This window comes from Dermacentor albipictus, chromosome 6 (assembly GCF_038994185.2).
Source record: "Dermacentor albipictus isolate Rhodes 1998 colony chromosome 6, USDA_Dalb.pri_finalv2, whole genome shotgun sequence".
NCBI lineage: Eukaryota > Metazoa > Arthropoda > Arachnida > Ixodida > Ixodidae > Dermacentor > Dermacentor albipictus.
In genome coordinates this window covers 9,856,619-9,881,924 of record NC_091826.1, presented here as the reverse complement: position 1 = coordinate 9,881,924, position 25,306 = coordinate 9,856,619, and the positions used below count along the sequence as shown (strand labels likewise).

Here is a 25,306-nt window from a genome sequence, read left to right as displayed (position 1 = left end):
GAGCACAGCTTCATGTTATTGCTTCTGTCACTTGGCTTAACTCGGAGACCTTGGCGACTGTTCTGCTGCCGACTCAAGTGACTGTTAGTTGTGGAATAAACAATTATTACGTAATTTCGTATGAGTGTATCGCGAAAATAGAAGAGTTTCGTGCTCGAACGTGCGTGAGCTGCCAACAGCACAATACAGAGCAAAAACAACAGCAGGTTATGAAGTTCCCTTGTTTGGACGCTGGTCCCTTAAAGCATTAAAAAAACATTAAATTATGGGGTTTTAAGTGCCAAAACCGCTTTCTGATTCCCTTAAGCATAGCGCATTAAACGTAACGATAGTGTGTCTGTGTGTGTGTGTGTGTGTGTGTGTGTGTGTGCGTGTGTGTGTGTGTGTGTGTGTGTGTGTGTGTGTGTGTGTGTGTGTGTGTGTGTGTGTGTGTGTGTGTGTGTGTGCGCGCGCGCGCGCGCGCGTGCGTGCGTGCGTGCGTGCGTGCGTGCGTGCGTGTGATAAGATAATATTGTCACGAGAGGAAAAGCCAGTCAGACAGTTCTAAGCGAACGGCCGTTTACAGTTTGTTTTCGCAGCAGCTACCACGCACACTTCTTCCTCCTCGACAGCTCGCGTAACTAGCTCGTGCCATTACCCCTCCCTCCAAAAAAAAAGAAAACAAACAAATAAATAAATAAATAAAGTTGGGGAGATGTGAAATGCCACAAGGAAAAAATAAAAGAAATGAGAAAGACAGCGGACGAGACGACAGGGGCCGAATCACAAAGTTTGTGGATGAGAGTCAGCGCGAATGGTAGGGCTTCATCCTGGTAACGTGAACAATGTCAGAGGAACGTGGTCTACGGGAGTGGTGCGAACTGTCGGCTGGAATAACTTCGTAGTTGACAGGACTTAGACGACGCAAAACAATGTAGGGTCCAAAGTATCGGCGCAATAATTTTTCTGACCGGCCTCTTTGACGTATAGGGGTCCAAACCCATACAAAATCTCCCGGGTTGTATGTGACGTCTCGATGACATAGGTTGTATCGACGAGCATCTTGATGTTGTCGGGATAGAATTCGTTCCCGCGCAAGGTGCCGCGCTGCTTCGGCACGCTGAACAAAGGCGTCTGTATCTGGTGCGGTATGTTGCGACGAAGTTGGTAGGAGCATCACGTCGAGCATAGTGGTGACGTCGCGTCCGTAGACCAGACGAAAAGGAGGAAACCCGGTGGTTTCTTGTAGGGCAGTGTTGTACGCGAATGTCACATACGGGAGCAGTTCGTCCCAATTTTTATGGTCCGTGGCAACATACATGGAAAGCATATCCGCGATCGTTTTGTTGAGACGCTCAGTTAAGCCGTTAGTCTGCGGGTGATACGCAGTTGCCGTACGGTGCGTTGTCCCGCTCAGCTGCAGGATATTTCGGACCAACTGGGCAGTGAAGGCCGTACCACGGTCTGTGATGACGACAGCGGGAGCACCATGTCGAAGGACGATATTTTTGATGAAGAAGGTAGCAACATCTGAAGCAGTAGCTCGCTGAACGGCTTGTGTTTCGCAGTATCGAGTGAGGTAATCGGTGGCGACGACGATCCAGCGGTTATCAGCCGAAGACTTGGGAAATGGGCCGAGTAAATCCATCCCAACTTGTTCAAAAGGTGAGCAAGGAGGTCGGACAGGCTGAAGCAGACCGGCTGGTTTCAGAGGTGGAACTTTGCGACGCTGGCAATCTCGACAACTTCTGACGTACTGCTTCACGGTTTTTGTGAGTTTTTGCCAATAGTACTTCTGCTTGATCCTCGCGAGAGTACGCGTGAAACCAAGATGCCCAGACGTTGGTTCGTCGTGGCATGCACGTATAACGTCGTCGCGGAGAGTAGCGGGAACAACGAGCAGGAAAGCGGTTGCCGTAGGGTGAAAGCTCTGCTTGTATAGGATGTCGCCACGTAGGCAGAAAGATGACAAGTGACGCGCGAACTGCCGTGGGGGTTGTGGGCGGCTTCCTTCAAGGTATTCAATCAAGGGCTGGAGCTCGGAATCTTGGCGTTGCTGTTGAGCAAGGTTTAAAGACGGAAGAGTACAAAGAAAACCCGAATCGTCGTCAGTATCTAGTGGTGCGGGTTCGACGGGGGCGCGAGAGAGACAGTCGGCGTCAGTGTGTTTCTGGCCAGACTTATAGACGATGGTCACATCAAATTCCTGCAACCGAAGGCTCTATCTTGCGAGACGGCCTGAAGGATCTTTGAGATTCGCCAGCCAGCAGAGAGAGTGGTGGTCGCTGACGACACGGAAGGGGCGTCCGTACAGGTATGGGCGGAACTTCTGGAGAGACCATATGACTGCCAGACATTCTTTTTCAGTTGCTGAGTAGTTTTTTTCAGCAGCAGACAAGGTTCGGCTGGCATACGCAATAACGCGCTCAACACCAGCTTGAAACTGTACGAGTGTCGCTCCGAGACCAACGTTACTAGCATCAGTATGCACTTCTGTGTCAGCCTCGGTGTAAAAGTGACCAAGGATCGGTGGTGTCTGGAGACGTTGCTGAAGGTCGTGGAAGGCGTCGGATTGTGCCGAGCCCCAAACAAATGTGACGTCGTTCTTGATGAGTCGTTGCAAAGGTTCGGCAATTTCACAAAAATTGGGTACAAAACGCCGGTAATACGCGCAAAGCCCTAAAAATCGGCGGACATCGTGTTTTGTCTTCGGTATCGGGAACAGAGCGACTGCCATGGCTTTGTCAGGGTCAGGGCGCACACCGGTGCTGCTGACAATATGACCTAGAAATTTGAGCTCCTCGTAGCCAAAGTGACATTTTTCGGGCTTCAGGGAGAGGCCGGCGGTGCGGATAGCTTGAAGAACCGCCTCAAGCCGCTGGATGTGTTGTTCAAACGTGGTGGAAAAAACAACTACATCGTCTAAGTAGACTAAACACGAGTTCCACTTGAGGTCAGATAAAACTGTGTCCATCATGCGTTGAAATGTGGCCGGAGCGGAACACAATCCAAAAGGGAGGACCTTAAATTGATAGAGACCGTCGGGTGTTATAAACGCCGTTTTTTCCTGGTCCCGTTCGTCAACTTCAATTTGCCAGTACCCACTACGCAGATCCATTGAAGAAAAGTAACGGGCATGTCGCAGGCGATCCAAGGAGTCGTCAATTCGAGGAAGTGGGTAAACGTCTTTTTTCGTGACCTTGTTCAGTTTGCGGTAATCGACACAGAAGCGTAGTGAACCATCTTTCTTTTTAACTAATACAACAGGTGAAGACCAAGGACTTGTCGATGGTTGAATGACATCATCGTCGAGCATTTGTTTAACTTGATGACGAATAGCATCCTGTTCTCTTTGCGACACGCGATAAGCGTGTTGGCGAACAGGTTGGACGGTCGGTTCAGTGATGATTCTGTGTTTGATTAAAGGAGTCTGTTTGACCTTCGACGTGGTGGCGAAACAGTCGCTAAATGACGATAGCAGAGTGAGGAGCCTCTGCTTCTCATTTTGGTCTAGCTGTGGGTTGACGTTGATGTGACTGGTCAAGTCCACATCGCTGGGTTCCGGAATCGAGATTGTCGTTACCGAAGCACAGGCGTTGGAATCGGCCACCGTTTCAAAGTAGGCCAGGGTGGTATGCCTCGCAAAGTGCTTGTATTCGCCACTGAAGTTGGTAACTAGAATCGTGGTTTGCCTATGTTGGAGCTCTACGAGACCTCGTGCGACGCCGACTTCGCGATCCAGCAATATGGCGAGGTTACCTTCGGCAATGCCTATTCCTAGTTGTTCTTGGGGGCATTCAACGAGGACGAAGATGCTACTTCGAGGCGGTAACGTCACGCAGTCATCGACCACGCGTAAAGCCGCGCGGTGATGTTCATCCTCCACACTCGAATCCGAAGAAACGTAGTTAGAAAAAGTCACGAACAAGTCACGAAGGTTAATGATCGCCCCATACTCCTGGAGAAAATCCATGCCCAGTATAACTAGTCGAGAACACTTGGGCAGCACAAGGAAAGACGCTACGAAAGTCGAAGTAGAAATTGCAAGTCGGGCGGTGCATCGTCCAATGGGTGACACGAGGTGTCCTCCGGCCGTAATCAGATGTGGGCCGTCCCACGCTGTCAGCACCTTGCGTAGCCGAGTGGCCAGTGAGGCACTCATAACCGAGTAGTCAGCTCCCGTATCGACAAGTGCAGTTACCGGATAACCGTCGATTGAAGCAGTAATAATAGCAGAAGTTCTTTTTGCAGTTTCGAATGAAGGCATCAGCGGTACGTCGCGAGGGGATGGCGTCGGCGGAGGATATTTGACGGTTCGCATGACAGCGGCCTCACCCCCGGAGGTCGCCGTTTTCAGTTTCCCCGGCGCGGGCTTCCACCGTTGACTCCAGCGGAATCAAAGGCGGGTCGAGCACGGTTTGGTGACGCGTACCGACGAGGTGAAGGCGACCGTGACTGTCTTCGCTGTTGGGCAGGAGGAAGCCGGTTACTTTCTAGGTATTGCTCGATGTCGTGCGGGCGTTCGCCATAGCGCGGGCAAACCAGTTTGTCACGAGAGGAAAAGCCAGTCAGACAGTTCTAAGCGAACGGCCGTTTACAGTTTGTTTTCGCAGCAGCTACCACGCACACTTCTTCCTCCTCGACAGCTCGCGTAACTAGCTCGTGCCAATATGGACAATATATGATAAATATTTGCAGTTCATAATTTATTTTAAAGATTATAAATAAATGGAAATGAAAGTGCATGAAAACAATCCGCCTCCATTGCACCCTGTAAAGGTGGCCGTACAGCGAAGCTGGCTCGACCTTGAGACGATGTAACACAAGCACGTACTTCACGCGCGCACTCGCGTGTAAGTGCAGCGTGCATCCCCATTCTCCTAGGCCATCCGCCAAGCGCAAGTCACTTATTGAACTAAATTAGCGCTTAAATGGTAATTGTGTCCGAAAATTCGTAAACTACGACTTACACACAAGCTGCAGACTGATAACATTAGACTGTATTCGAATATACGAAAAAACATAATTCTTTTAGACGGAAACTCAAACACAAACCCCTTTTCCAGCTGCCCTTCTTTAAGTGAGCCCACCACGAAAAATCCCGAACAACTAGAGGCTAAGAGCTTCGCTATAAAACAGCTGGCTGCAGGTGGGATACGAACTGGCCTTTTCGCGTTACGGGCGCGATGTTCTTTGGTGCCCGATGCATGATTTTAACAAAAGCTCGAGTGCAGTGAAAGACGTCGCAGAAACTACATATATCTAGAAGTTACTTCTCTAGGCAAATGCTTATCTAGAACTTTGGGCTCCACATTATCGTGTTCAACAGCGCCGGTGAGCCGCACTGCCCTGCCGAGGAAACGAGCTGTAGGGATTGCAGGACGGCGGATTAGTGCCGCAATTATGGAGACTTTGTAGCGTGCCACCGATACTATTTCAGCAGAGAAGATAATGCTAGTGGTCCATTAGGGAAGGACGCAGCGCCCCAACCACTCGAGTCGCCCAGCTCACATTGTCTGCCAACCACCCGTTCGAGCTTGCGATAGCTTACCCTCGCCACTACGCAATTGTGCTTTCCGTCTGGCAACGTATTTGCTGTTGCATCCCGCTGGGAATCTCCGCTCCCCGGTTCGACGCAGTAGCACGACGTGTCGCTAATTGAAATTTAACGTCCCCACATTAGGGTGCTGCGTCTGTAAGCGTTCTGCATTGCCAATGTTCAGAGAGATGCAGGCCCAGGCACATTGAACAGGTAATCTAAGGCAATTTCAATCGATAATACGCATTTGTTAGAGCGCGGCTATTTGTACAGTGCTCACGGAATGAAACGCGTCAATTTAGGGCTAACTAATGCGCATACTTTCGTTTTCATCGGCTGTAGTTCGTGTCGCATCGACGTAATTTTGGCGCGTGCACTTAGATCGAAGTCCGCGTCACCTTTGGTGACCAGATTCTTTGCGACATGACATGGTACTCTAGAGTACTTTGCACATATGCGGGGCTCTACTAAAGGCTGCCTGTCGTGTTTTCTTCCGTGAGCCCTGTACATGCATGGATTTGCTGGTCGACCTCATGTGAATGAAATAAAACTGCGTAAAAGAGGATAAATCAATCCCAATACGTCGAAATGTTTGCCGCCGTTTTTAGAACGTCACTCTGCATAGAGCGCCTTTAGAATATTTGGCTAACTTCAAAAACAGAGATATAAAACGTGTACCACAATATCAGCTAACATGAAGGCGGCCCAAGCTAGTCGATTCAGCAATCAGAGTGAGACAGCGCAAACCAACAGCGTTCACGTCGACTCATTTCTGGCAATTTGTCATCTCACGGCGGCACACTGGAGCTCCTTGGCGGGGAGTTCTCTGCGTCTGGTGGTGAGTCTTCGCACGATGTGACCGCGCGTAGGTGCACCGCAGAAGAAATAATTCGGACGGTTAATGGCGAGATGAACCAGAGAGCGTTCTTGCGCATAGGCTTTGGGAGGGAACTGTCTTAATTCAGGCTCCGGGTATACACCATACGTTTTTGCAACCAACCGTCTGGCGATTTCACATGTATCGCACTGCCGTTATTACGCGCAACCGTTGTCCTGATCAATTCTGTACCGCTTGCGGTAAATTTAGGTTGACAGTTCACCTGACTGGCCCGAATAAGTTAAACCAGCCCGACTTACCCGCGTTTACGCAAGGCTGGCAGGCAAATCTTAGCACTAGCAGCGGTTTTGTCCCCAAGAGAATCATACAAAGGCCCTGTTGTGAAGTAGGGGGTCCGTGCGGCCAAAGAAGTTTCCATGGATGGTGCCGTGCCTGCTGCCGGGAGAAAGGATTCCGAGCGACGTTTAAGAGAATGAAAAAAAAAGGATTATATTAAAAAAAGTGCGCGGTTGAGTTTGACAATACGGCTCCAACTAGCGGCGCAGACTATGGTAGCGTCTTTGCATGTCTGAGTGTCTCTCTATTTCCGAGCATCGCCCTCCTTCTCCACAGCCGCCTGGATCCGCTCTTTATGCCCCGCGTCGTCATTGTTCATTCGCTTCTTCCAATCCGTCGTCAGGAAACCGATAACCTCAGGTCCCACCAATCCAGAGGTTTATTGTCCTTTCCCTCCGACGGAGTCCTGTCGAAACACACGCACATCACTGGGCACAAACAGGGGAACTGTGATCGTACGCTGACTCCGTCTCCGGTGTGGTGGTTCAACATCCCATTTGACATCCCATCAGTTTCCTGACGGCTGGTCGGTCAAATACTTCTGTAATCGACGTCTTGAACGCCGACCACGTTCTTATATCCCTCTTATGATTTCTTCACCAGAGACTGGTCACGCCCGCGAGGTAGAATAATACGTAATCCAGCTTGTCCGAGTAATTCCATTTGTTGTGAAGGCTCACCCGTTCGTAGGACGACAGCCACTCTTCAACGTCGTTGTCGTTGGTTCCGCTGAAGATGGAAGGCTCCCGCTAGTGAACGGTGCCAGCGCATGGGACGGGTGGCGATGGAAGAGTCTGCTGGTCGGCATCCGGCATGGCGGAGGGTAGCGTCCGAGAACGGAGTTCCAGAATGGTAGAGTGAAACGTTACCCCGCACGGCTCCACCACTTATGAAGGAGATTTATTGAAATTCGTAGCGATCGCCGGTTCTATGATGCACCGAGCACAGTCCCCCAGCTCGAGCCTCTGCTGCGGCTTGATGCTGCCGATGCTGCCGACTCTGCGCTCATGTTCGTTATCCTCCTTACAATATATAGAAAGGATAGAAGTTTTTTGAAGGGTACACCAAATAAACGAAGAACAAGCACCGCTGACAAGCGCGATAACGTGCAAATACGAAGAACAAACAACATCGCAAGACACATTTAGTCCTACCTCTCTTCTGCGCAATCAGGAGAAAAGCGGATCGCGCAACATCAGCGTCCGAAAAGGATAGACGCAGAGTCCTTACGGGGCAAAGAAAGGAAAGCAGCCCCCAATCATTGTGAGTTCTGCCGTCATCTAGTAAGACGACAAAGCGAAACGAAAAGAGGTTTCAGCACCTTCAGTGGAAATGGTGTGCTGATGGAGAAGGCACGGAAAAGGAGGAGGAGGAGGAGGAGGAGGAGGAGGAGGAGGAGGAGGAGGAGGTGTTGGCGGGACCGAGCGACCCGACGTGTGGTAGCTCCTTTGTTCCCTCGGGCTGGTTACAAACTATTGGACTAACGATCCTAAACCGAAGGCGCTGGCGCCGGTTCCCCTTTGTGTACCGAGCGATCTGTGATCTTTCCCAACGGCGTTTTCGATCTTGAAAGGAGTCGGTTTCTCAGGAGAGCTTGTCCCGCTTCCCGGCGGAAGAGGGAAAGCTCGCGCGAGCGACCACGCAGGACAAACGGCTGAGCAGATTCGCTAGGTCGATACTGTTGTCCATCAGTACGCGCTGCAACGGTATACAAATGGGTACATGCGCACCTACATGATTCGCAGACGAACCTGTAGCGACAAACTTTGGTGGCGAGCTCTAACGTGGCAGAGTGCATGAGCCTTAACTTTCGTCGCGTCTTAAGCAGCTGTCGTAATCGTGCTTATCATCACCATATCTTTCTTGGCTGAAGTTGCCAGGGAAGTAAACTAATTCTTCCTGCGCAGGATTCGATGCCCATTCCATCGAGTTTGAACAACCGCGATGTCTCTAGAGTTGCTGTCGACTATCTTTCACTGGCCTTGTTTTTCTCAACGTGATGTCCCGTTCGCGCCCTCTGTTTGAGCTGATACTCTTTTGAAACATTTAAAAGGCGGCTCCAGCAATTTTTCAATGTTCACTGACCTTAAAAATTTTGAATATTCGTCTCTTTTGCAATCTGATTTGATATCACAGCTTGTCAGTTAGCTTTCATGAAAATGAATTTCAAATATCGTTTGCGTGTTCCCGACTTATGATCACGAATGTACGACTTTTTTTAGTGGCAACCCTGCGCGTGTGACGTCGAAGCTGGCTCCCATTTCTACGAGACGATGGCCGACAATCGTCGTCTTCACAGAGGTTAGAATCGATGCTTCCCTTCGCCTTGCCGCGGCACATTCAGTTGATCCTGCGGGCACGTCGGCTGCCTCACGCGTGGCGGTGAGTCGAAAGCAAACGGCGATCCTTCAGCGCTCATATCGTCGCGCTGAAATCGCCGCTGTCTAGTTCGAAAGAGTCAGAAAAGATCCACGTTTAGTCAGAAGGTATCATCAGCGTCGCTTTATTGGCGTTAGCACCACATGTACTGCGTACTTAGCACGCGTTGTGCGTGTTTATATTACGGTAGTGTATGATTTGACGTCGTCGATTCATCGTCGACGTCAGACGAAGCAGCTACCCTTGCGGTTTTGAAAGAAATTGCATCTAATGAATTTAATCCTCAACTGCGGGTGCGAGGCGGTGGAAGCATTTGAATATGCACAAACGCTAACGGCAGAATACAAGTCATGCTCATATTTGCCACTTATTTAAATTAGCAATTGAATTCTCCATTTTCGTAAACTCCTAACTATTCCTGGCTAGTGATGAGATGATGAGGTCACCTTCTCTCATCTAAGCTTAACTGAAACTGCTAAACAGTGACTACAGGGAATTGCGCAACATCTAATTAATAAGCAGGAACAAATGACAACACGAATTTCGCCGGATACTGAGAGTAGGATAGCAGAAAGAATACATTGCGCAAAGCACACAGACGCGTCGGGTGTTATGGTTCGCGCAACACCGAATAACGGCGGTGCCGCACGTGTGTGTGCGTTCCATCCGTCGCAGTATTTACGAAGCGAATAAGATGACCTTCTCTCGTTTACCTTTCGTTGAAACCGCTAAACGATAGAAGCATCCATGCACCTTTCGACCTTTTTATTTTCTTTGCGACGTTAGTACAACAAGCGACTGTTGCAAGTGTCGTTGCTTTTAGTCCCACTATGCGACAAGGCAGCTCATTCGTCAGTGAACGCTAACTTGTTCTCTTTTCTTTGCTTGAGCCCAAGTTGTCCAGCAGTGTCTGTCTTCTCTTCAGAACAGACGAACAGACAACCGAGCCTTCCAATTGAGTTCTAGTGGTGTGTCAAACGCCCACTCACGCTGATGTGAGTAGGTGGCGTACGCGAAATGGAGGTCTGGGGGTGGAAGGAGGAGTGGGCGAGAGTGCTAATGGATACAGGTGCTGACAAGAGCGTGGGCTGCGCCTGTATGTAACGATAGCGTGCGCACCGAGAAGTGGTCAGCGGCAGCGCAAAAGATAACTTGCTCTACAGAAAGCTCGGCTCAACGCCATGCACCTCTTTATGACGCGATGTCTTTCTGGTCTGTTCTATACCTCTCGCGACTTAAGTCAACACTTTTTAACAACAAAATAGAAATAGTAGCTCTTTTAGATGAAGAAGGAAAGGTATTCTGCACTGTCGGTCCCACCATTACCACAAAACCTGCTACGCTATGAGGTCCCCAGCAAGCCACTTCTGTTCTCTTGCTTCTGTTTTTTCTGGCACACTCGCACTAAAAGAAAAATACACAAAAAATGTAAGAAAAGGTAACTGGTGACCGTGAAGAAGCGTAGAGTATTATCGCAGTTTAGAGGACACTGATGACATGCGCAACGTCGGATGCCAGCACGCCATTAGGTACTTACAGAGAAATCGGAGCCTTTCGCGATTAGTCATGTATTTATGTCGTGTGCTCTCTCGCAAGGTTGTTTCCGAGTAATGTTGTGCACCAATCCTTCTGTTCGTTCTTCTTTCGTGCTCAACGATTTAGCACCAATTCTCGCTTAATCAAAACAATACAGAGGTTCACAAGAAGATGGAGCGTTTAGGTGGTCGAAAGCGGTCGAAGAAAAAGACACCTCCGAAGCCTATACTTTTCCACGAGGGTTCCACCACTGTTGATCCCTTCCCTCGTGAGAATCCCCCCCCCCCCCCCCTTGTTGGTCGTCAACGCGCCGTACCGTGTCTCACCGTTCTTTGTCCTGCACTTAGCGCTGTTTGTTTCCAAATACACGAATCATCATGCCACTGCACACCCTCGCCGGTGGAAAATGCAATGCAGGGGCACGCGGCTCCTCTTATCGAAGGTATAAGAACTCCTCCGAACTAAGGTGGGTTAACGGGAGAGTCACCTCTGTTCTTCCTCGTACTTGCTCAATGCAAGTGCGATGCTCAGCTGATTGCTAGCACGCGGTATAGCGCCTCTCAAACCGCACATTTCAATGCCCGAGGTTTCTTCTAAGCCGCGCAAGTTGCATTTGGAATTATCCGCCATTTCAATTGTGAATCCATAGGGGTTGGTAAAAGAAACGCTTATTCGCAGGTAAAAGTTGTTACCTTATATAGGTGTACACAGTCCATGGCATGTATAGGCACCGCTTAATATAGACCCTTAAGACATCTCCTGTGTGATCGTCCATCATATATGAAGTTGAGAGGCATCATATACGAAGATGAGATTTTAGCAAAATCGGAATTTTTCGTATTTCCCCAATGCTCCAAGTGGGTTCTACATGTATAGTACTATAGATGTCTCTTACTACATGATCACCAAATCTTTGAACAAAGCCTTCATAGAAACTGTTCTCTAACATTTGTTTTGTACCGCCGGTACATGTTTATATGGTTGAGATATATCCACCTTTTGCAAGCGAACTTCCTCGCACATCTAACGGTATCCGGTTCTTTCCTTTGAAAAAGACAATCAGTAATACATTATATGACTTGTTTATGTTATTCATCATGGCGAAGCCGCATGATCCGACAGACATACCGAGCTACTTCGCTCGACAAGGTCTGTATTTCGAGGAAAGGCTGCCCAAGTGCGTAGCGTGGTCGGAACCTTTGACTCCGTTCCTGACAAGATTTCGCATCTGGACGCGTGTGTTTGTTTGCCTGATTCTGAAGCTGTTATTGGACTGCGTAACATGTGTGCGTTTGTTTTTCATGTGCGTCTAAATTTAATGTAACTAATTTTCACATGACACTACTCATAACTCCATGCAAGAAAGAAGTGGGCACCCGCCGTGGTTGCTCAGTGGCTATGGTGTTAGGCTGCTGAGCACGAGGTCGCGGGATCGAATGCCGGCCATGGCGGCCGCATTTACATTGGGGAGGGGGGGGGGGGCGAAATGCGAAAACAACCGTGTACTTAGATTTAGGTGCACGTTAAAGAACCCCAGGTGGTCAAAATTTCCGGAGTCCTCCACTACGGCGTGTCTCATAATCAGAAAGTGGTTTTGGCACGTAAAACCCCACAATTTAATATTTAATAAAAGAAGTGGGCGTTTAGCCCAGTGGGCAAGACACTGGGCTTCTGACCGTCGGGCCGTAGTTTCGAAACTTAAGACTGCCAGCATTTTTTCCTTTCAAATTTATTTGGTTTTTATACATTAATTTCTTTATAGCGATTCATCTTACGTGACGGACGGACGGACCAGTTCCTTCGTTGGGAAGCACAGAAATACTTACGCATTTAAATGTAAGTGAAACAACAGTGCTTATTCAGGGTGAGTTTATTGGCACACGGGCTACAATTCGTAAATTGCGATGTGTTCCGTAATATAATTAATCACAAAGTTCTTTAGTGAAATTTACTTGATTACTTGAATGTATACGTTCCGATTTCTCGTTCGAGTAATATCCACCTCTCAGAATAACTCAGCTCAAGTACTAGATTTATATCGAAAACGGGCAATTTTAAAAAATTCCGGATAACTTTAAGAGACAGAAAGAGAGCGGTATGGATCAGAGAGCAAACGGGTATAGACGATATTCCAATACTCATTAGCAGAAAAAAAATGGCGCTGGGCAGGTCATGTCGTGCGCAGACTAGATAACCGTTGGACCATTAGGGTGACAGAATGGGTACCAAGAGAATGTAAGCGCAGTAGAGGACGGCTGAAGACTAGATCGTGTGACGAAATTAGGAAATTTGTGGGTGCTAGTTGGAATCGGTGGGCGCAGGACATGGGTAACTGGAGACCACAGGGAGAGGCCTTCGTCCTGCAGCGGACGTGAATATGATGATGATGATGATGATGATGATGATGATGATGATGATGATGATGATGGTGGTGGTGGTGGTGGTGGTGGTGGTGGTGGTGGTGGTGGTGGTGGTGGTGGTGGTGGTGGTGGTGTGGTGGTGGTGGTGGTGGTGGTGATGGCGATGATGGTGATGATGATGATAATTCGGTTTACTTTATTTTCTTTGATTTAGTCACTCAGCATGTTCTCCCGGGTGGTGTGCCCGTTCTTAGTCAATCCTCTGGAATTGGCATATCCCACTGTGACATATGAGGTACAGAATCGCTAATTGTTAAGTGATACGTGTCGTATACTTTTCTCTGCATATATCTGTCATCACCATCCTTCCCTCAATAAGCATCAGACATCGCCTTCTCCCTTGCGACATCGCAGCGCGTAAGTCTTACACTGTGCGTCTACCTGATTTTGTGCTTGTATTTCAGCCTATAGCTTGTGAACAATGCAATGCATAAGCATAAAAAATTCATCACAACGTTCTGACCTTTGTAGGGTATGAATAAAAACATTCCACGATATTAATCGCTGCATAGGATGAAGAGACAAGAGAAAGCAAGGGGAGGGAAGGCAGGGAGGTCAACCAGAACAGCATCCGGTTTGCTACCCTACACTGGGGGTGGGGGAAAGGGGAATAGAAAGGGGAAGAGAGGGAGAGAGTCAGCACTGAGTACATGTGGGAGGGACACCTTGCACAATGACACTATAAGCGGTCTCTTAAGCCCGTGCACTTCAAGTACCGCACTAGTGCACGAATCGCTTTTCGAGCCAGTGACGGTTGTGGCCATGGTCCGAGTATCTTTGACTCGGTGAACGGTCTCGAGTCTAGTCTGTGTAAAGTTGCCCGCAGAGAGAGGCGTTGGACATCGTAGCGAGGGCAGGTACACAATAGGTGCTCGATGGACTCCTCGCACCCACATAGGATGAAAGAAAACAATATTGTACCCAGAACCATTAGTTGTAAAGCATTTAGTTAACCACTCTGCCAAAGTTTAGCTCCCCATAGATTACAACATCTGCGATGGATTTGCACGTAATTATTAGATTTTCAAAGAAAAATGAGCTGATATAGCACGGACAAGAACACAGCTCTGCCTAGAAATATATAGTCTACATGACTTTGCAGTTAAGATGAATTCATGACCTATTTAGCTTAAATTTCGCAATAGTCATTAAAGTAAATTACTGCCACATTTCAGAGTGACACGCTCTTCATTAATTTTGTCCGTTGTGCACATCCTGATCGATGCAGGTCGAAGTAGTTCGTTATATTTTTTTTATCATAAACATTGTTTCATTATTTTCTTTTTCGTTTGAGAATTTACGACTTGCAGCAATTTATTAAATAACGATGACCTAAGGAAAATTTTACTCCGCATAGTTGTTATATTTGTAGGTTGTTTCTGTATTTTTATTTTTTATTTGGGTGAAGATTATCAAAATTATTTTTGTGTGTGCTTCATGAAATAATCTCTACGTTTCAGGCACACTTAAACGGGGAGGAACGCCATCGCTTAAAGAAATCATTATAGGCCTTCTGCCGTAAGTGCCATCCTCGATTGGCTATCACAGCAATGATTTTAGCGAATTGCCAGTAGTACAATAGCAGCAGAAATCACTAACTGCAACTCATGAATAATGAACTCATGAACTCACAGCGAAAGCAAAACATTGTGCGCGGAAATGCATGCAGACGCGCGATCGGTCGCTGCGAAACAGTGCGATCACTGCATTGAGGCTTCATTCTGTTATGCTCCATTTGGCTACACAGACAACCCACTATAAGAACATATTTCACATAGTTTACTCTCAGTGTTTGCGTACCTTTCACGCAAGAAGCCGGTTAGGGAGACTGGTCGTGCGACCGCGCGCAGTGGCGTTCACTGTACGTATTCGACAAAGAGATAGCGTCTGTAAATGATTCTGTGCTTTCAGTTTGTCCAAGATTATTATATCGACAATTCAAAATTTTGCTCGTTTTGAGAGTATGCACATAAATGTGCAGGAGGGCTGCTGCATGGTGTTTTTATTGAGCGCCGTAAGTCAAACCTATGAGGAGCACGCCGCGTGATCCCTCGTACTACGCAAGGGAGGCGCTTCCGAGAGATGGCGACTCCGTAAGTCCTCGCGCCCAATAAAACAGCCAGCCGTGTTGCCCGACACTTTTAGGCCACGGACGCATGCAAGCCTGGTGTTGGACAGTATTATAAACGAAAGTGGCCAGTCCATGACGGGCAGCTCTTACGAATGAAAAGTTTGATGGAATCTTCCAGCGGGGGTGCCAGGAAAGTGTTCTGTTTTCCTCTCTCAGCTTCCTTAAGGAACCTCAGAACAGGAGTCGCGAGTGACGTGCGCCCACGTGTATTGTACGAAGCCACCTACTGCCAAAGAAAGGTAGCTCGAGCAGTAGTTCCACTCACCCGTGACGAGTATCCAATGCCGACGGAAACGCGACATCTTTGGCTGAGCGACACAGCTCGTCTCTGTCGCAGTTACGACAACGCGAAAGCGGCAGTGAGCAGCAAACTGCACCGTACGATTCACGAGGAAGAGGGGAGCGAACAAAAAGCAGCGAACTCGCAGCCACTGCGCTACGCACAGAGCTCGCGTCGTCTGCAAAACAACACGTTTCAGGCAGAGGAGTGCCAAACCGCTCACTTCGGCGGGATTGGAAGGGGCGCGCCATCTATGAGCAATCAGCAAAACTAAACGGCAAATTTACGATCGCCAGTGATTGGGCCGGGACAAAACTGTGGGAAGCATACCAGGCGGGGCTGATAAAAATTGATTCATCCACCTTCGATAGCCTCCATCATCCGTCACTCCGACCCAGCGTCTTGACGAGTCAATGAAGAAAAACCAGAATAATGGCATATGGAGAGGCATCGTTCAGGAGTCGTCGTTCCAAATCACATCTCCCATACCTGACGTAATTAAGGATTCCTTTCGCTCAATTCTATTCCTTTTTCATCGTCCACCGTCACCACCGGCCGACCCTGGTTAAGACGTAAGCGGTGCGGGGGCCGGAACGCTGACCACATGCGCAAAAAAATATTATTGGAACAGAAATATTATACTGTCCTGACCCAGAGGCCGTATAACGTAAAACTATTCCAATGTCGCCTTGTTTCAAGCTGCTCTTGTTAAATTTCCATAAGTGCCGACGCCAGCATCGCGCGATGGCCCGCAGCGTTGTTTGAATAGGGGTATGAAACGCTCTCCTCATTTGCAGGATGTCACTTTTGTTTGCTTTCAAAGCGAATAGCATTGCCTACCTTGACCGATTTTTTTCATCTCATTAGCTGAGAAGAAGACCGCGCAGAAGTGGAGAGGGTTTCCTTGGGGCAGAGATAGCGCAGTGAAAGTAGACAACCAGGTGACGAGAGTGGTGCTTGCGCCTGCCATTGGTACGCTTCCCTTATTTTACCTTGCGGTGGCGGGTGGAATATTGCGACCGATTACGGAAAGTTAAAACGCCGCTAAAAAAATTCCTTGGTGTAAAAGAGTTGGCAGAGCGATATCGTATACTTGCCGAAAGGGCACGACAACGTTATACAGCCAGGCAATTTCTTTTTCTATTATGCACCAAGAAATCCAAACTCACCAGCAGCTCCAAGTATAGCCAGTACGAGAACTATCTGCGGGCAGCCACCTTCTATTCCTTTCGGAAAGAGGCACTGTCCGGCTGTCATCATCATCATCAGCAGCAGCAGCAGCAGCAGCAGCAGCAGCAGCAGCAGCAGCAGCAGCCTGGTTACGCCCACTGCAGGGCAAAAGCATCTCCCATACTTCTCCAACTACCCCGGTCATGTACTAATTGTGGCCATGTGGTCCCTGCAAACTTCTTAATCTCATCCGCCCACCTAACTTTCTGCCACCCCTTGCTACGCTTCCTTTCCTTTGGAATCCAGTCCGTAACCCTTAATGATCATCGGTTATCTTTCCTCCTTATTACATGTCCTGCCCATGCCCTGTTATTTTTCTTGATTTCTACTAAAATGTCATTAACTCACGTTTGTTACCTGATCCAATCTGCTCTTTTCTTATCCCTTAACGTTACACCTATCATTCTTCTTTCCATAGCTCCTTGCGTCGTCCTCAATTTAACCAGAACCCTTTTCGTAAGCCTCCAGGTTTCTTCCCCGTACGTGAGTACTGGTAAGACATAGCTGTTATACATTTTTCTCTTGAGGGATAATGGCAACTTGCTGTTCATGATCTGAGAATGCCTGCCAAATGCACCCTAGCCCATTCTTATTCTGATCATTTCAGTCTCATGATCCGGATCCGCTGTCACTACCTGTCCTAAGTAGATGTATTCCTTTACCATTCCCAGTGCCTCGCTACCTATCATAAACTGCCGTTCTCTTCCGAGACTGTTAAACATTACTTTAGTTTCCTACAGATTAAATTTTAGACCCATCGTTCTGCTTTGCCTCTCCATGTCGGTGAGCATGCATTGCAATTGGTCTCTTGAGTTACTAACAGTGGCGTAGCTAGGTCGCCTGGCACCCGGGGCCCTTAGCTCTTCTGTCAGCCCCCCCCCCCCCCCGGTTGTAGTCGGGGAAGGCGAGGATATCGACAATTTTTGGGTGTCTTCAGACGTATATGACACCCCCCCCCCCCCCCTACTGGCCCCGTGCACCCGGGGCCCACGGCCCCCCGGGCGCCCCCCCCCCCTTTTGCTACGCCACTGGTTACTAAGCAAGGCAATCTCATCAGCGAATCGCAAGTAACTAAGGTATTCTCCATTGACTATTATTCCCAATTCTTCCCAATCCAGGTCTCCGAATACCTCCTGTAAACACGCTGTGAATAGCATTGGAGAGATCGTATCTCCCTGCCTGACGCCTTTCTTTATTGGGATTCTGTTGCTTTCTCTATGGAGGACTACGGTGGCTCTGGAGCCGCTATAGATATCTTTCAGCATTTTTACATACGGTTCATCTACACCCTGATTCCGTAATGCCTCCATGACTGCTGAGGTTTCGACTGAACCAAACGCTTTCTCGTAATCAATGAAAGCTATATATAAGGGTTGGTTATATTCCGCACATTTCTCTATCACCTGATTGATAGTGTGAATATGGTCTATTGTTGAGCATCCTTTACGGAATCCTGCCTAGTCCTTTGGTTGACAGAAGTCTAAGGTGTTCCAGATTCTATTTGCAATCACCTTAGTAAATACTCAGCCACTTGAACTATCTCATCCATATCAGTAATGATATTGCCGGCTTTGTCTCTTAACGCATCCATCTGATTCTTGCCTATTCCTAGTTTCTTCTTCACTGCTTTTAGGCTTCCTCCATTCCTGAGAGCATGTTCAATTCTATCCATATTATACTTCCTTATGTCAGCTGTCTTACGCTCGTTGATTAACTTGGAAAGTTCTGCCAGTTCTATTCTAGCTGTAGGGTTAGAGGCTTTCATACATTGGCGCTTTTTATCAGATCTTTCGTGTCCTGTGATAGTTTACTGGCATCCTGTGTAACGGAGTTACCACCGACTTCTAATTGCACACTCCTAAATGATGCCCATAAGATTGTCGTTCATATATTCAACACTAAGGTCCTCTTCCTCAGTTAAGGCCGAATACCTGTTCTGTAGCTTGATACGGAATTCCTCTATTTTCCCTTTTACCGCTAACTCATTGATCGGCTTCTTATGTACTAGTTTCTTCCGTTCCCTCCTCAAGTTTAGGCTAATTCGAGTTCTTACCATCCTATGGTCACTGCAACGTACCTTGCCGAGCACGTCCACATCTTTTATGATGCCAGGGTTAGCGCAGAGTATAAAGTATATTTAATTTCTAGTCTCGCCATTCGGGCTCCTCCACGTCCACTTTCGGCTATCCCGCTTGGGGAAGAAGGTATTCATTATCCGCATATTAATCTGTTCTGCAAACTATACCAATAACTCTCCCCTGCTATTCCTAGAGCCTATGCCATATTCCCCCACTGACTTGTCTCCAGCCTGTTTCTTGCCTACTGTGGCATTGAGGTCGCCCACCAGTACAGTGTATTTTGTTTTGACTTTAGCCATCGCCGATTCCTCGTCTTCATAGAAGCTTTCGACTTCCTGGTCATCATGACTGGATGTAGGGGCGTAGACCTATACGACCTTCAATTTTTACCTCTTATTAAGTTTCACGACAAGACCTGCAACCTTCTCGTTAATGTTATAGCATTTCTGTATGTTACCAGCTATATCCTTATTGATCAGTAATCCGACTCCTAGTTCTCGTCTCTCCGCTAAGCCCCGGTAGCACAGGACGTGCCCGTTTTTCAGCACTGTATGTGCTTGTTTCGTCCTCCTAACTTACTTTATATCCCATTTGCGTCCCTCTAATTCCTCCAATAGCACTGCTAGACTCGCCTCACTAGATAACGTTCTTGCGTTAAGCGTTGCCAGGTTCATATTCCAATGGCGGCCTGTCCCGAGCCAGGGATTCTTAGCACCCTCTGCTGCGTTGCAGGGCTGACCGCCGCCGTGGTCAGTTGCTTCGCAGCTGCTGGGGACTGAGGGCCGGGGTTTTATTGTTGTGTCCATATAGTAGGTTGTGGCCAAGTACTGCACCAGGGTGGCCAATCCTGCTCTGGTGAGGGAGTGCGTTACCGGTTGTGGTCACCGGGATCAAGCCACACTTCAGGCCTGATAGGGCAATTTTATCAACACGCGGATTTTTTTTCTTTTTTTTTATCCGGTGGAAAATTGCCCTGCACCGAAATTCGAACCATGGTTCTCTTGCACGCGAGGCGGGTGTTCTACCTCTACGCCACCGCTGTACCGAAGGAAAAATTCGTTTTGTTCGGCATATTAATAAATCTTTGGTGCGTTCGCGTCATTTTCACATGGAGAAATATTGGCGGTTTGTGATGTCACGTGCCAGATAAGCGAAGTGGGCGGAGCCCGAAACAATTCTAACAGATAGAGGCGCTGGTAATGGTAGAAAGAGGCGTAGAATCTGAAAGTACTTTTTCCTCTTTTCTTCGGCGCAATAATGCGTAAGCGGTATGTACACAGCATATCAGATAGAGTTTTCGCAGTTTTCATGACGTCGCTTAGGCAGGTGAAGTGGGCGTGACCCAAAATTTTTTTACCTATCGTAGGGGGCTAATGACAAAAACGGAATTAATATAAAAAGATTTGAATACCTTTACGTTATAGCGTCCTATGAATCATTACAAAATAACAAGAACCATGTGGGCCGCGTTATGCGGTAATGGTGAAAAAAAGAAAACGTGCACTCGCGTGCACCAATATATTTCCTCGCCAGGCAAGCTTTCGTCCAACACTTCACTATGTTATGTGATAATACTTGTCGTCTTCCACTGATTCTTAAAACAATCCGAATAAAAATTTCTTCAAAAGCAAACCTTCATGATTACAGCAAGTGGACGAACCAAAATAAAAGCTAAACTATTCAGCATGGTGGGCCTTCGATTTGATTCGCCGCAATTCAAAGCAGCACAGAGTGGAATACGACGACCTTAATTATGATTAGCATATGATTTCATATCATACATAGGACAAAATGAACAAATCACTTGAAAGTGAGGAAAGCTTGGAAAAAAAATCACTGTCAACCAAGCACAGGAATTAGGCCACACAAAAGGCAACCAAAGAAAATAAAAATATGCAAAATGGATTAAAATGGACGCACTATGTCATAATGTGAAAACCTTGATGATGTTGTGGACTGCGATATCTTCTAATGCGTTTATGGCCATTACTTGTTCAGTGATGTTTATATAAAACACACCACCTTGTAACGATTGACGGGTGCATTTCTTCTTCTTCTTCTTCTTCTTCTTCTTCTTCTTCTTCTTCTTCTTCTTCTTCTTCTTCTTCTTCTTCTTCTTCTTCTTCTTCTTCTTCTTCTTCTTTTCTCTTTCGAGGATCCAATGTAGTTTCTCATACCGTTCTCGCGTTTCTATTGTGCGCGAAATTTTACGGCAGTTTCTGCTGTGCATTAAGGGAACACCACACCTGCTGTACTGCTCACTCATTCTTACACGCGTAAATAAGGCGTCCCCTGCTCAACCAGGCGTGAATAATGCATTCTTAACTACGGTGTGCTGCCGTGTGTAGGCAACGAGTCATCTCTCCAGGATTGAGAGGCGAGTTAGGCTCGGAGGGAAATGACGCGACATAGTGGGCTGCGCGTTCAGGCGATATCATAAGGCGAGAGTTTTCGAAGAATATTTGCCCGGGTGGGAAGACTTAAAACCACTTGAAAGGCCGCCTAATGAGAAAGTAAGGAAGTAGTGGTAGAATCATTCATGTCTGCCTCAAGAACCTCAGCGTTTATGTCCGACGTTAGACGCAATCAGTTGATCGATCAAACAATGCCGTGACTGCTTCTTGAATTCCCCGGAATCGCCAGTACAGGACAGTGGTTGACATAGTTTGTGCGCATATGAAACTTCTATGTCACAGGCACGTTAAATAAAAAAAAAAGTTTTAAGATGCGCGCGTAGGTAACAACTTCCCATTTTTCTAAAACATCTGAAACATTTGAGAAAGAATAACGCTAACTTAGATGAGGATGGAACGGTAAGAAACACCCGGGACATACGCTTGCATTTGTGTACGTCTGTACTACTTCGAAAGAATCGTGAAACGGCGAAGCGTGGTTGCAGCACCAAAATGTTGACTGAGATCAGCACGAGACATCGAAGAAGAGGCGAATAGTAGTAATGTTGATTCATGTTGTAAATAACTCCCAGAGGATGTGGACGTAGAATGAAATGACGAGAGAGATTCCGTAAATTAAGCGAATATACTATACAACATTGATTATATACAATGTACCTTGTTTTATTGTTCATCTTGTGTTTCTCATTTACCTTCAAATTGGATTACTGTGCGTTTGGATGATGCCGCTGCCTCGTAGAAGATGAACACTGGTCGATGCGGGCTCTAGAACGTGACGTAATTGAACAGCGTCACGTTTGGTAGACCTTGTACGTAGGCATGTTCGATGATGCTGCATCCTCTCCATGCAAAGCATTATCAACTGCGATAAACCGTACTCCGGCGGCGCCTGCGTATGGCGCGGCGGCGCGGGCTCTGTCTCGAAAGCGATCTGCCATAGGGACACAGTGCGCCCAGCGCTGACGGCTTCGCGTGCGCTATATTCTCGCCGCTTAGTTCGCGTTGAAGCGCGAGAGACAGCACGAAGGTCAATTCTCTCACTGCTGCGGGCCCTATCTTGAAAGGAATGACGGACGGGCGGACGGACGGACGGACAGACGGACGTATTTCCTCATTGGTTAGGCATAGAAATGTTTACGCAACTTAATAAGCATAGCCCAGAAACACGCATTACATAAGTACACCAATAACATCGTATCTTCGTCTATGCTGTGGCACTCCAGTGATTAACTTCCAACGCATATACATAAACACCGGCACGGAGTAAAGCCTAAATCAAGGTCTGTTGAAAAGGGACCATTGCATGGGCAGGCTTAATCCACACACACACAGCACTTCCCCATGGTACTCAAAAATGGAGCGGGGAACCATCGTTCATCCTTTATTAAGGAGCTCATGACGGGTTTAACAAGTATTCCCGTCCATTTAGGAACTTCAGTGAAGTAAGAGCACCCTTGGAGCAGCGCGAGGCACGTCTGTTAATGTCTTGGACAAGCTCTCGCGTATCCCGGCGTGGAGATTTATTTTATGCCGTGTAATTAGCAGTTTAGGCGTGCGCGCATATTTTATTTCCTCAGAGGCAACATTAGGCTTAAAAAGAGCAAGAATGACCTCCTTTAACGAAAGCAAGTTGAGTAGGTCGGCTTAAAGTTCGGAGTCTGGAGAGGAAACTATACGAAAGCAAATGCGCTATATGGCAAATAAGTTCATTGGAAATACGTAAGGCACAGAAAGTATCAGGGAAGGGAAAAATTGACATTCAGTTGAGAGTAGCCGAAGCTATTCGAAGCACTGAACACTTCTCTGAGAAAGAAAGCTTCGCAGTCAGCGACAAATTCGTCCTGGTCCTGCGATCGAACCCGGGACCAATGCCCACATGTTCCCTAAAGAATAAGAGGAGGTGCTCCACCAATTGTAGGCTGTAAACCATCTTTCCTTTTTTTTTCTTTTTTTCATTTACTTGCGGCTTAAAGCTTTCTTATTGATTACCTCTCGTAATTCTCTCAGTGCCACCCAGTGTTATAAATAGTTCAGTCTTTTTGCCTTGCCAGCATCGCTTTGTTGTAAAATGCTTAAGGGGGTCTGTGTGGAACAATTTGCGAGTGCGACATATAGACGATGACGACTCAAGGTGCAGACAGTATACGAGGGCCAACTTCATGCGTGCTTCGCTCCGTCTATAAATTTGGCTCCGGTAAATCAGGTTCCACAATAGTTTATAATCAATTAGCCAATATTTCTTGCTTCATTGCTTTCGAGGGCTTTCAGGGGAATTACTAAATGAAACGGCAATTCGTTTCATCTTTGGTTCCAGGGCGGCTCTCATGAAACGTGGTGGCCATTCTGGGGATATTCACTGACCGGATACGTCTTGGGCACTGACAAGCTCAAACCCTCGATAGCGACGTGTTCATAAAGAAAAGTGTAGGACATATAGTTGGTTTAATATTCAAAAAGATAATCATTAAAACGCAATTTTCGATGTCCGTCGGGAATAATCTCTTCACTTAAACTCTCGACAAAACAGTGTCATATACGCGTACGATGTGGTAAGAGTATTTGAAGAGAACGAATGACATACATGACGAATGAAAACAATAGATGCGCAAAGCATTGATGACAATATTGCATCGATTATGTCATTACCTTTTCTTTCTTTCTTTTCGTCGCGTATGACTGGGAATGTTTAAGTGTTGAACTGAGAGCTGCAGCCTGCTTGCATTTTATGCTATCTTGAAAGGTGTGGCAGAGGAACGTGCTCTAAGAAGCGGGCTCATCTTCACGATACTTTCATTATCAAAGGCACAGAAATTCACCAGTAACGCCACTTAGAAGAGATATATGAAGAAAGGAAAAAAATGTAAGCTACCTAATAGATACAACCAGACACACATACAATGACGTCACTGGCGTCCACTTCGGTCAGTGGTCGCCTTCGACGAGCGCCTTCTCGGGGTTGCCGTATGATGTTCAGCGTTGCTATAGCAATTGCGCCATGCCGAGGGTGTGGAACGTTCCCGATCTGCATGACCTAAATGTCAATAGCCACCTCGCATTTACATATGCTTCTGCTCCTTCGGATGGTGACTGCCAAGTTCCGCCGCAGTAAAGCCTACGCAAAGTGCAGCAAGAATGACATGACATGGAAACTCCTGACATGGAAACTCCTGACATGGAAACTCCATCAGCATTCGAAGAAGAGGAACCGTGTACGAAGAATAACGTGACTATATCTCTTTCTTTTATTTTCATTGCAATAAAAAAAGCACCAAGGAATGAATACCAGCAAAGCGACGAGTAAACACAACAGCAATACCATGTCACAAACCAACGCTGTATCTTTCTGCCGATGATCGCTGCAGTTCATTCGTGCTTATTTTATTTTTTTTGTTTCACTGTGCCCTCTAAGCAAGCACCCCTTACTGGCGCATGTTTCAGCGAGGACACGTGTTTCGCGTATGACTTTGACCATGTGGCTCTGCACTTTTGGCGGGACTACGTTGCACTGAAACCTTTTCTCAGCAAGAAAGTCTAGGTAACGTCGTTATTTCGAGTAATTCTTGACGCACTGCAACCGTCATTCTCGTGAAAGTCAGTTTCAACCTGCCAGATATTTCTCTTGGCTGAGAAATGGCCTTTCTTACGATAAAACTAAAGGTTTCGCTTAAAGCTCACAGAACAAAACACGTTGCCGAGCTAGTTGGTGATGCATTATTTTTCTTTCTAAGGAAAGTAATCCAGCGCTACTTTTTTAAGACGAGGAGACAGAAAGACATGACAGGACGGGCACGCGTTTTGTCATGTCTTTCTGTGTCCTCGTCTTAAAAAGTAGTGCTGGATTACTTTCATTCGAAAGAAAAATAGAGCTCACAGACTTCGGTTTCTCGCCAGCACGGTGCATTTCACCTCCCCTTCTGTTCAAAGTCGACGTGCCAGTTGTTCTAGCTCTAATTTACATTTTAATTTTAAGTTACCAAAGATAAGCGCTGAGTGAACCATTTTTACATGATTATTCACCTACATCATCCACTCTATAGGGCTTCTAGGGCATTCAAAGTGGCTGCTTCTGATTGTTACCTACTGCTTCTTTGTATGCTTCTCTTGTTTTTGTAGAACAATGATGTTCTATTAGTAGTTTGTTGTTGT

General features: G+C 47.1%; 1 protein-coding gene across 2 annotated transcripts in view; it reads right to left on the bottom strand.

Annotated features, from left to right (window-relative positions):
- The window catches only part of LOC139060767 (uncharacterized), a 338,288-nt gene that overhangs the window by 53,233 nt on the left and 259,749 nt on the right, over positions 1-25,306 (bottom strand). The window contains exon 1 of one of the 2 annotated variants that reach the window (XM_070539881.1): positions 15,424-15,580. The exons of the other annotated variant lie outside the window; for it this stretch is intronic. Within the exon in view, the coding sequence (XP_070395982.1) occupies positions 15,424-15,460 (37 nt within the window). The 5' untranslated portion in view covers positions 15,461-15,580. Of the gene's footprint in view, positions 1-15,423; positions 15,581-25,306 lie in introns of those variants that run through there. 2 annotated transcript variants of the gene reach the window in all.